We start from the raw sequence: 12498 nt of genomic DNA on the forward strand, positions 1-12498 counted from the left end.
GTCGTGCTATTATATTTCGAAAAGTTAATTTTCAAAATGCGCTCTTTTGAAAATTCAAACTGTTCGGTGGCTCCCTCAAGCATAATACGCACGCGCCGATTCAACGCAATCGGGTTCGCGGCACTTGAAAGTTTCAATGCTATTCAGAGCCACGAGACGCATCGGCGTCCTTCGGTTCGTTGTATTTAGTTGACGTCTGCTACGTCTGACGTGTCGCGTCTGCGGTTTGTGTTAAAGGTCTGTTCGAAGTTTGGCCTGTGTCTGTTTGTCCACGTGCTGCTGTGTTAGGTAAGTTCAGATAAACCTTGATTACGATAAATAAACTAATTTTTTGTTAACTACCGAACACGTCGCTCAGGCACTCGCTTGAATTTACTTTTTCAAACCTCTACCTTCCGCAAGGCCTGATCCCAACTGTTGTCTACGTCGATGACATAGAGCACCATTTTCTAGTACGAATAAAACCTTATCTCGATCGGATTACGTTGTACTTTTTAACAGAATTTATTACTTTCATACCGATAAACTCCGTCACCCCAAACGGGGTTATGAATGACTGGCGAATCATGGGCCCACAATGCCCTAATTAAATAACGTTTGGAAAAAATATGTTTACTCCTCTACAATGGCCATGGATTTGACGGCGAGGTTCTCCGGTTGTTTACGAGACGATTAAGTTTAATTATAAATCAAATCTTTGACACGAATACAATTTTTCTCTCGCGAGAGTCAACGCTGCACAGCGTTTAATTTTTTATTATTTAACATTGAGATGGACGAATAGCGACATTGTGGTCACGCGATGCCCCTTGATTTTTTATTTCTCCAACAAATTGTACGAAAAATATCATTTTTCTTGGCAAGCTGGTCGTCCCTGGTCACAGAAATAGATCAAATTCGTGATCAATAGCTTATCGCAACATAACAGAAGCTCTGTCATCGGATGCAGTCTTACGACATTCGAAATGAACGAATATCATCGATTAGTACAGCGTGAGGAATTATTTGTGAAAAATTAAAAATAGAACACGGCCCAACAACGTCAGTATTATAAAAGTATCAAAACCCGTCATCGCCGCGACATCATTGTAACTAGGTATGCAACTTTTAAAAATTATCAATGTCGTGCCAGCGTTGTTTGGTTACCTCATAATTTTTTGAACCGTTATTGTTGTACTTGGCGGCGATTCGCTACCGTGAATCCTAATTAACCGACATCTGCACAGTAAGTAAATTTTCAAGAAAATGTAACGTTGCTCGCAAAATTTTTGCGTTTATCGCATGTACCTGTAATCTTTGACGGTTTCTCGTTCGTTATCACAAAAAAAAAAAATCTTTACTTTTTACCTCTGTCGTTCGAAAATTAACGGCCGAACTAATTAATGGCGAGTGTTTGTAATCATCTCATAAACTGGAATGTTTTCGGTCGTAATTCCTATCTTGCGAAACTTAACGCCGGTGAAAAACATTTCCTGTACAACGTACGGAATTTTCAATATTTTAATTCGGATAAAACGTTTGGACAACCTCGACAATAACGATAACTTTGAACGTCGAGTATTTCTTGCAAGGAAAACCTTGAAATCCGTTTTTATTTGTTTAATCCCAACTAATTGTTATACTTTCAAGTGGATTGATCTATCTCACGCTCGAGTTTCCGAGCACGAATATGATATGTATATATTTTCGGAGCGTGACAAGCGCCAATGAATGAATATTCTTTCGAGTCGTGTGAAAAATGTACGCATTAAATCATTAGAAATATGGCTTTGAACCGTCGGTGCGACATTGACGATTATTCCAACATGCGCTTTCACTCTCCTGATATTTCTTTCCTCCGTTAAAATTAGACCGCGTTGCATGTTACAGATGTGAGAATCTAGCAAATAGAATTCCAGACAATTGCATTCATTCACTTTTCCTCGCCGCTTTTTTATTGTCTAGTCACAGGTGTATCGGATATACCTGTACGTATGGTAGGCGAAGCACCGAAACTGATAAAATATCGATTCCCATACCCCGTTCGGTGGATATTTGTAAAAGTTTAAACAGCTGTATCGATAAACAAAAAACTTTCCTGTATTCAGGTAATATCATATTATAAGGTCGACACAATCTCCATTCCCATTTCCTGGGGCTTGTCAATTGGAGCGTTGTATAAAGCTTATTATATTCCGCAAGCGGATAGCAATGGATACACCGTCGGTTGTCAATTTCTATTTGTTCTCATTTTTTTTTTCGATCATTTTGTATCGTTCTTGTTACATCCGGGTGACCGCAAATCGTTGGTTTAAAATAAAACGAATAGTCTGTAATCTCAACTTTTATTTGTAAAAATTGTTTTTGTTCGGAATAGTAACACCGCAACGCGGCCGTCCAGGTTTATATACCTACTTCGGGTTTTTAACTTTCCGCCTTCGATCTTCTCGTCGTTTTATACGGTTTCTTATTTCTTGCAGAAGTTCTTTTTATTCCCTATACGTTACAACGTGCCTCGAAAAAATCGCTACATTTTTTCCACCCGAGTTATTCATAACGTATCGATTGCATGAGGCAAAAATTTACTGGTCTCTAGAGCTCGGCTGAGATGCGCAATATTTCGTTATCTCCTTATCTTTTATCGCGATTTCGAGTCCTCCGATATCGAAGGATTGGTTTTGTCCTCACGTGATGTCCATCGATGGGTACAAACCGCGTTTATCCGCACGATTATATTCTGCTCGTTTTGTTTGCAATCGATAACTTGCACACCGTCATTGTACAGGGCTACCTCTACACGCGTATGCGACGTGAAATGCATTATGCAGTTTTGCACCTCGCGGTTTCGCGCCGATATTTCCGCGGATATTTTTCAAACGGGAAATGCTAATTAGAACGGGTTTTTTTGAGAAGACCGTCGCGTCCCTCGCTGTTCGCACGAACGAATCACTGACCTGGGTCAATTTTTCGTACCTCCCACCGGACACCCTCCCCATCCGGCTTTTTCAGAGTGTCGACTGAACTGCCGATCAATATGTCCTCGACCTCTTCTCCGACGCTACGTCAGGATTGAACAGCATTCGTATACTGTACTGGGAAACACGTATTTCCCGAATCCGAAATTGAAGAATCGCACTAGATTCTACGTGGACTTGAAATAGAGATACTCGTAGACTGCATAATGTAGAGATGTTCCTTGCGACCACTGCGGAATTATCAGCACGCTTATTTTGTTCTCCGCATATTTTCTTCCGGGTATACCGCAGTCCTATTTTCTCGATACTTATTGCGAGTCTAATCGAATTTTTTCTCTTCTTTTATCGGCGAGTACGAATATACATCTGACGACAATCAGTCGGGTGGTTATAAGCCAAACGAGAAGCCATTCTTCGCAGGTATACCGACCTAATGGAATTACCGATGCGTCAATTTGTCGTAAGGAAAAAGTTGCGTTGTTTGCTTTAATACTACAGGTAGTTTGGGGTGGTCAGGATATTTTTATTCTCATAACATGCGGTGCAATTTTTTTTTCCCCCGATCGTCATTGCAGGTCGTTAGTTGGTAATTGTGATTTTCCACCGCAACAAATGCAGTCTCTATTGTACAGTGAGTGAAAGTTTTGATTTTCCCACGACTTCCGCAGTGATTGTTACGTTACCGCGAAGAACGTCTTCTTGCCTGCGCTTTAACTCATTCTCAGCAGACCCTGCATCCGATGTCCGTCGTATAAAATTTCGTCCTTCGCGAGCGAACGATGTACAGTATGTGATAATTTAAACAGGAAGTTCGCAATTCAAACCCTCGATAAACTGCACGTCTTTTATGACATTTAATCAAGCTGAATTATTCGAGTTATGCAACTATATTGCAGTAGGTGTGTATAAGTGTAGGTACACGCGGTGTAGAAACCATAATTTGCAATCGTATATACCTGTTAATTTCAACGTAACTTGCACGGTTTGCAAGACCTCGGTATTTTATTTAATTGTTATAAAAATGTTTTGCATGATTTGAGCAATATTTTCATTGAATCGAAATCGTTTTTTTCTCCTCCCAGACGGCATGAGCTGGACGAACAGAATGGCTCGCCACGGGAGCGAGCGTTCGTTGCACACGTTGAGTTTGTCTTCTTCGAGAAGTTCCGGAGGTCAACCTTCCGCTACCGGGGCAAATCAGTCTCTGGATTACGTCGTGAATTCAAAGTCACCAGGTTCGTCTGCCCCGAATTGCGGCCCTCCCTCGCCCCTAACACCGTCTCCCACTTCCGCCGAGCATTCTCGCATACCCAGACCATCCCCTGCGCCTTTGAGGCGCGCCGGAAGTCTACGCGTGCGCGGGGAACATTCCCTGGGACACCAGCATCACAGGACCCCCGTGGGTTCAGCCGTCCACAATCTCCAGGGGAGCACAAGACACCCGCAGGAGTTCTTCCCCGCCATCACGGAGAATGGAGTCAGCTCACCCAGGCACCGATCTCTCGTGAGTAGAACGATTGTTTTCGTAAAAGCGTCACCTCCTCCCTTTCACCGCTCTCGGAGGATTTTGAAAAAAGGAGTTTTTTCGTCCAGGTGTATAAGCGTCGGGAGATCACGGATGCATACGACACGTCGATTTATAATTTTTTCCTGTCCCTGTTTTCTCTTTTCTATTGGTTCGATTTTTAGTTTTCAACTCTTCTGCCTCATTTCCTGCACTCGCATCGAGCTCACCTGTGATTACGGCCGATGAAATCGTCGCTACCTTCTTCGGATATACGCAGATGAAATGTCTGGGCGTTATTGGCACAATGAAAAAATTGGCGTGTTGCGAACGAAATAATATCTTATGGTCAAGTCGGATAATTCCGAGGGGTTTCTTTTTGTTCAAATTCTTTGTAAATATCGTCGGTGTAACGTTGATTGCCGATAGTATTACAGAGTTTAGAATAGAAAATTCTGCCTACGGCGTACGTCCATATCTCACATATCGTAGACCCATTAATTATTATACCATAAATTTACTACACACGTGTAACCCGGAACAAAAAATGTTTCAATAGTGTTCCAGTGACCGATCGTTACGTGATCGTGACCGGTACGTAGTTGAAGAGTCAACGACCGTTTGTAATTAAATTAACTTAATTAACGAGAATTTTAATTATCACATACAGAGAAATCCTCGTGAGACCTGACGTAGAAACTGTTATCTTTTATTCCAACTTGGAAATCGTGCTCGTTCAGAGAATGAGTGCGGGAAAAATTGAATTCGGACGGCTGTTTCCTGCTTGCTATTTTTCCTCCGGGTACCAACGTAGTTCCGAATACACCTCTGAATGAAATATCTTACGAGATATCTCTATTTTTAGTTACATGCCCAAATTACCGAGGATCAACCAGAGCACATTATCGGGGACTCGATCAAGTTATGTTACTGCCACTTGTGGATCGTGGGTTACAGCTACATTTATTTTCTAGTATCATCGACGCAACGTTGTGCTACTCATCGGGGTGGATCTGATAATATTAGCGTGACGACTAGGCGACGTGATGTATAAAAACTAGCGCCTACAAAAGTACAATGTTTATAGATTTTTCGGGAGAGAGAAAAAAAGTAAATTTTCATCTCTGAATACGACAATTTCTTCATTCTCGTTAATAATTGAAAGTAAATTCATTTATAAACGTTCTTTTTTGACTCTCGGATACGAATTAGTTAAAATTCATTAACTAAGACATTATATGCTCCGTAAATGGAAATTAACTGATAAGAGAATCGTAACTTTCAGCTTCATTTTTCGTAGTTGAACGTTCGAATAGGTAGGTTGATTCGTTGAGAAACCCCTGACCTTTGACATCGGCGACGTTCACGCCGGCGCGGATATACCCTAGTGAACTGACCCATATACCTGTACAAATATCTACATCATACATCTTCTAGCTATTCATAAATTCAACGAGGTATATTCGCGTCGCAATTTCCAATATTCATCGCGAGTAATTCATTGCGATATCATAATGTATTCATTTGCATTATGTTTTCATTAAAAGACATCACGGCCTTTTTCATCGAAACTGATCTAATCAGATTCGAAAAGTTCATCATTTTTTTTTTGCTTTTCTTCAGCCCTTGGGATGCGATATTTTTTAAACGGTGTGAGTGTAACAACTTTTTCTATCGAGGATAACGTAACGGTTTTTACAGCGTCGTACGCGTGGGCAGAAATGTTGATTTAATTAGCAGTTCCGTTGGACGTCAGAACATCTGTGCCAATGATCTGCGTCACGTGTCGGTCGAAGTAAACTATTACAGTGGCTGAACTTGAATAATGATCATCAAAGTCAATTCGTTCCTTTTTTTAATCTCATTTTTTTCCACAGAGTTTGTCACTGACACCGGTGCGGCCGCGAAATAGCAACGCGGCCGCAAGCCTGGGAGCTGATGATAGCGATGCGGATAGTTTGAAGAGTTACGGAAGTGCTTGTAGCACAGCCAGCGCTTGCGACCATGCACTTTTTGCGCTAAACGGAACGACATGGTCCGGAAAGTCACGAAAATACGTGGTCCACTGTTCTAATCACAATAGTGATACGGAACGGTATCTCACACCTACGCAACGAGCGGCCAGGCAAATCAGAAAACTACAAGTAAGGCTTTGTTTTGGGAAGTAAGAAAGATGTGAGGAGTATGTTTTTGATATACTTTGGCAATGACGATAACGGTTCCTTTTAGACTCTTCTAAATGACGCTAAGAAAGATCTCGAAGAGAAGGATCGAGAAATCTTTAGATTGGCAAAAGAAGTGGTGGAGCTCCGTTTGTACAAAGCATCGCTTAACAGCCCGGACGACAGAACAGACAGCAGCGATGCTCTGACCGTCCGAGAAAATAATCCTCTTTCTCCCGAATCCCCCTGCAAAGATCTACCAGATGAGGGGTGCCTAAAGTCCCCTACTAACTTGGAGGGTCCTGAAAAAATAACTTCCGATCTGCCGTCGTCATTGGCTGACTCTGGACACTTCGAAGACAGTTCGGTTCACTCTAAAGACTCCGCTTGTTTTCCTACCACTAATAATACATTTTCAACAACTAGAGAAAATAACGATCGCGATGAGGAAAGACGAAGGATCGTTAATATGTACGAAAGTAGGATAGAGGAGATGCATCGCACGCACATTGACGAATTACAAGCACTGAAGCAAAAGCATAATGATAAGGTGAGTGATACTTCGATATCGTCTGAGAACGCGTTAAAAAGTAACGTTTATCAACAGGTGGAGAATCTCCTCACGCAATTATCTGAAATAAATATTCGATATTGCGAAGTACGTCCGAACATGGATGCTGCGGAAACACGTACACGAGAACTTGAGGCTGAATTAGAGGCTGTGAAGAAGCAGCTTAAAGAACAGAACCTTTTATTGGATGAGCAGGAGGAAAGAAATAAACAGATGTACCTGAAAATGTATGCCAAAGGCCAAGAAGCTGCTCGTATAGAACAAGCTGACCAGGTACAAATCCAAATTTCGATACTACAAAACTTATTCATCGATCAAAATTGCAGACCTTTTGCCCTATTCATCTGATTCATCGATATTCTAGATATTAGAGCAAGCGCATCAAACGCCGTCGAAAGTCTCCGTACCTGAGCTGCTCCAGCAGTTAACCATAACGAAGGCAGAATTAGAGAATATTAAGGTAAGATGAATGGTTTTCAAGATATTTTTTTTCTCTGAAGGAATCATGAAACCTATGAGAACATAATGTGATGATCTTGGGTAATTGGAGGTCACGTGTGAACAATTTGAAGTCAATCGAATGTAAGATGTTATAATAGATTACAATAGGCTAGAATTTTTTATACTATTTTCTACGTAGTGAGTATACAATATTTTGGCAGTATCCTTACCTGAATGATCAAAAGCATTCAGAAGTCACGTTCAAAAGCTAATCAATTATCTTCTGTAGGAAAATTATTCATCACGTAGGCTTTCACTCTCATCATTTATCTAACGCGAATGATTTTTGACGTTATTCTGGAATCACGATCTACTAACACCTTTCCCAATCGCCACTTATTACAGGATACAAGCTACACGCCTGAACCTCACATTTCAGCCGATAGTAGCAAAACTTTGTTAAGCGCTAAGGAGGCTGTTTCTCTCTGGGTCCTTGGCGTTCGTAAGGTCTGTATTCCTTACACAACTGCCGCGTGAATTCTCCATTATTCTGTTGAATTTTTCTTCGACTGTATTTTTCACGTGCCCAAGGACTAGGTGGTAGTATTTTCTCAAGCCAAATGTATAGAAATATTTTCAGAAATCTACCCAATTCCAGATAGATCAGGGTCTAATCTAACGAGTTTTATTATTCTCCGTTGTCGATTGTATGTTCAGAAAAATCGTTCACCCAAGTCCTTGGATCGAAATATATTCAGAAAATTATGATAGTTTTGTTGGCTAGATATTGCATGTCGGTAAGCACAGTTAATGTAGATATTTTCATTTCCATTCAGTAGACTGTTCGCATCCAGAGCACTTCGAAGAAACAGCCTCTCATGGTTTCCTGTACAAATATAAATCAGCACGCTTTTTAGTAGCACCTTATAGGTTTGAGTATCAAGCTATATTTCGTTAGTTCATAAGCGAGTGATTGGCTTGTTGTGTCTTGAAAGTGTGTAAAACGTACCTATTGCTGTCAACCCGAATGGATAATCGTAAGTATTTCATCAATTGTGAAATAAGTTTAATGAATGGGGTAGACTACGACTGATGCGCACAACTTGATTAAGAATGCCGATTGTTGATATCTTTCTTTTGATTAGCTCAGATTGTAGTCTGAGGAGTATTGATTGATAATTATGTTGACTTGGAAATTCCTAAACTAACTATCCTTCTATTTGACAATCTTAGGCAATGTATCGGCGGATAATCGAATCACGAAACAGCCAGGAAACCGTTGACCCAGAAATCACCTTACAATTCTTGAAATCAGCAGTGTACTACTTTCTCACAGACAGAGAAAACCATAATGGCCACTTAAATGCCATCGAAAGTATCCTCGGTTTCACAGAATCCGAGAAACTCAACATCGACAAGCTTTATAGATCCCTTAGAAAATAGTTATTTAATCAAAAACTATGCCTTCGTTGTTGTCCATATGTTGTTAATGATGGTGTATGGTGCTGTCCATTGTGATGGCACAAAAATCTCCCTTATATTTATCTTCAAGGGCACTATTTATGCCTTGAAAATACGGACAAGTTTCACATCAGAGAAATGGAAGTACAATTCGTACCACTAGTTTTATCTATTCTTACAAACAGCGTGAGTAAGTTTTCCCAGTGAATAGACGTTCATGTTTTAACAAAGGTCATGCAGAAATATACTTATTGTTAGAGTTGCCGAAAAATTCATGATTCAAAGAGGTTCGGATGCTCACAACTTTCAGTTCATAACAAAACGTGTCAAGCGGCAGCCCTTCCCATTTCGGTTTATCTAAAATTGCGATTGCCTTTGCCAAAGGCAGCATCAGACATCAACCTTTATCTTGCTGCTACTGGATAGCGAGCCGTATCAATGTATGTCATCTATCATAAATTTAGATATTTTCATGTTCTGAGATTTGTAACTACACATACTTAGTCAGTGGACTATTTCTTATCCAATTTATTAGGCATGTATTTGTAAAGTTAAAATTATGATAATTTTATAATCCAAAGAGATTTACTATTCCTATTCATTTACAATTAGCAACCTAATAGACTGCGGTGAGAAATATATTATACACGTCTTTTTAAGAAGTAAATATATATGTTACTTATTTAGAAGAAAAAAAACAAATTCAATTACATTTTAAAATTATCCTATAGCAATATTATAAATTTGAGACTTAAAAGTTTTATGCACGACTAATGGTACTTATCATCATTCTACTTGTAAATGTAACGTATGATTGTAAAATGGAACAAATGTTTTTCTTGCAGAAGTCTGCAAGGATTCCATTACCTCCATTTTCATCAATACGAATTAAACATAATTTTGAATCTAAGAAATATCGACCCAATCCCCAAATTCAATACAGACATTACAAGTTTATTTGAACATTGCAGAACCAAGTATACCTTAGTTAAGCTTTAACCCTGGTGAAATGACGTCCAGATAAGATAAAAATGAGGAGACTGAAGGAAATATCTTGCCTTTAATTCTGTGTTTGTCAAATTAGAAGCTCATCACAAGTGGGTTTGCATCGCAAATGCTCACAGATACCTTGCCACAATTGTCTCACATCGCCTCCACTGTTTAATCCCATGTATGCGAAGTTTCATTAACTGCAAAAATGGAGTTGCAGCATTTCGCAATCGAAGAAAAGTTTGACTTCTGTACTAAACCCCCACTTGTTGACTTTGAAATTGGTTTTTCACTCAACAGGTATAGTGCATACCTCAGTGCGATTTTTCAAAGTATATATTCATAATCAAGTAAATTGATTGTGCTCAAAGACTTATAATTTTATATTTACGTGAGCAGATTGCAAACCCATGTGTAATATCTGATTAGGGCTTGAGCATTCCTATTTTAAGCAGTTTTATGTATACTACATAGGCCTAGTTAGTTCATAGTACCGATGCACCCGATGTGGGAAAGAGCAGCTTTTTTAAATTCCCTGCTGTACACTATTTTTACTTCAGTACTAATATCAATTTAAGACTACCATTAAGCAGCATTTAACTGCATGTTACTAGCATACCAGGTATGAACTATGCTGATAAATAAAAAATATATTCTATATTGCTCTAGAAATATTATATGACATATTCCCCAATCCATTCATCTATCGCTGTAGAGCAATGTCAAAGTCCAGTGCCAATTACTATCCATTTTGAAGAGTTTTTCACAAAGAAAAAGAAGCAAAATAGAACAAAAGAATTACCCAATCCTCCAATAATAATTGATATTCTATCCACCATTTGTTTAGTCACTGATCTTTTTTCTTGACAGCTATGAAAGTTTTATGCTGCTATGAAACCACTTTTTACCGTCTCAAATATGTCGCAAGTGCATTATGTCATTGGTGAATGTTGGAAATGTTATTGAAAATATCCTCAGAATTTTCTCAATGATATATTTTATCGATTTTTTACCACGTATTTGAAAAACTTGAGATGGCAAACATAACTGCGTACTATGCTACTCGAGATTATACAATACCTGCAATTGATCGACGAATCGCCGATTTGCTCAAAAGAAGAATTGGCGCTCTAGAAGGAATACCAGGGGAAAGCACAAAGGAACGCCTAGTACGTTACCCAACGATTGCTGTACATTAAAACTATTGGCACGAAGAAACAAATTGTGCTATGGGATCATCTTACTTGTCTATTTCATACCCTGATCTATCCTAAACCTGCACACTTTCTTCCACAGGCAAAATACAAAGAGAATCGGAATGCGAGACAAGCATTGTTGAAAACAACACACCAGCATGTTCTGGAAATGGTTGCATACATTCTGAATGTAGAGCCAAGCGTTTTGGAGGAGGGTATTCTTGACAAAGACGAATATGTAAATACATTCAGCAGTTTTTTCGTCGAAGGTGGCAGACAAGCGATATTGGTCTGTTATCAAATGATGCCACCTCCGCCGTTTGGTAATAATGTTCTATTACGTCAACCGTTTTCAAATGCCCATTCGTCATTGTTCAATGACAAAAATTACTATTGCAGTGAATTTTCGAAATTTTTCCAGAGTCTGGACGATGGAACCCCGCACTCGCAAAAGATGCACAAGTTTTGCGATGCTGCGTTACCGATGGATCTACCGATAAATTTTGTGGCAAATGCGTCATTGTCTATCGATGTAGATCTAACATTGACTTTGAAATGAAACAGTTACTCGAAGTAAATTACTGCGTTCATTCATTAGCGAGTCGTCTGGACGCAAATTTGAATTGTAGAGATTTTTTTCTTCGAACCAATACCATGATTGTACTCTTGCAGGAAACATACTATGCTTATGCGGAGGTAGATCCTTTGTCCCAAAGTGCGCTCGCTGGTATATCTGAACTTATATCGAGGTTGAATGAACCAGCCATATCATCGAATACTCTTTGGGGAGAATTAAGTAAAAGCGAAGCTGGTCAGAAAATAAAACAAAATTTTATCGGAGATTTCAAGGATTTCTGCGAATTTTTATGCAGTAAGTCAGAAATGAAATTATCGTTTCAAAGATGATTTCCGTTTTCAATTTAGGCCTACGACATGCTTAAACTATTGTAACGTTACTTAGTGACGAAGATAGATTTGGAAGGAGCTATCAAATTCGGGATTGATTGGAATCTCTACAAACAATATTTGTCGACACCAGAAAATGTTATGGCAAATGCAACGAATGCTGAGGTCGTTCTTGAAGCAGAGAATAACGTAAAAACGTGGATGATAAGTATGGAGCATGTAAGTATTGATAGTCTCTAAATTTTCATCATTGATTAATTTTTGAAACTAAATAAAACGTGCGAAGGATGTTGAAAAATTTTATCAATGTTGA

General features: G+C 39.3%; 1 protein-coding gene across 2 annotated transcripts; it reads left to right on the forward strand.

Moving 5' to 3' along the window:
- The first annotated feature begins 90 nt into the window (after window positions 1–90).
- Window positions 91–10743, forward strand: LOC105690314 (protein quick-to-court). Of its 2 annotated transcripts, XM_012408016.4 has the most exons (8): window positions 91–288; window positions 4037–4458; window positions 6336–6602; window positions 6688–7170; window positions 7228–7464; window positions 7556–7651; window positions 8038–8139; window positions 8866–10743. In XM_012408016.4, the coding sequence occupies exons 2-8, from the start codon at window positions 4042–4044 to the stop codon at window positions 9073–9075; spliced, it is 1812 nt and encodes a 603-aa protein (XP_012263439.1). In that variant the 5' UTR covers window positions 91–288; window positions 4037–4041; the 3' UTR covers window positions 9076–10743. The 2 variants fall into 2 exon arrangements, with proteins under 2 accessions (XP_012263439.1, XP_012263440.1); XM_012408017.3 differs by lacking the exon at window positions 8038–8139.
- The last annotated feature ends 1755 nt before the right edge of the window (window positions 10744–12498 follow it).

This window comes from Athalia rosae, chromosome 4, assembly GCF_917208135.1.
Source record: "Athalia rosae chromosome 4, iyAthRosa1.1, whole genome shotgun sequence".
In the NCBI taxonomy this organism is placed as follows: Eukaryota; Metazoa; Arthropoda; class Insecta; order Hymenoptera; family Athaliidae; genus Athalia; species Athalia rosae.

What these genes read in the sequence shown, in the direction of transcription:
- LOC105690314 (XM_012408016.4), top strand. Translation starts at nt 4,042, where the DNA reads ATGAGCTGGACGAACAGAATGGCTCGCCACGGGAGCGAGCGTTCGTTG. An exon ending in GTATAGAACAAGCTGACCAG is followed by an intron (nt 7,465 to 7,555) that starts GTACAAATCCAA and finishes TCGATATTCTAG; the next exon opens with ATATTAGAGCAAGCGCATCA. An exon ending in CAGAATTAGAGAATATTAAG is followed by an intron (nt 7,652 to 8,037) that starts GTAAGATGAATG and finishes CACTTATTACAG; the next exon opens with GATACAAGCTACACGCCTGA.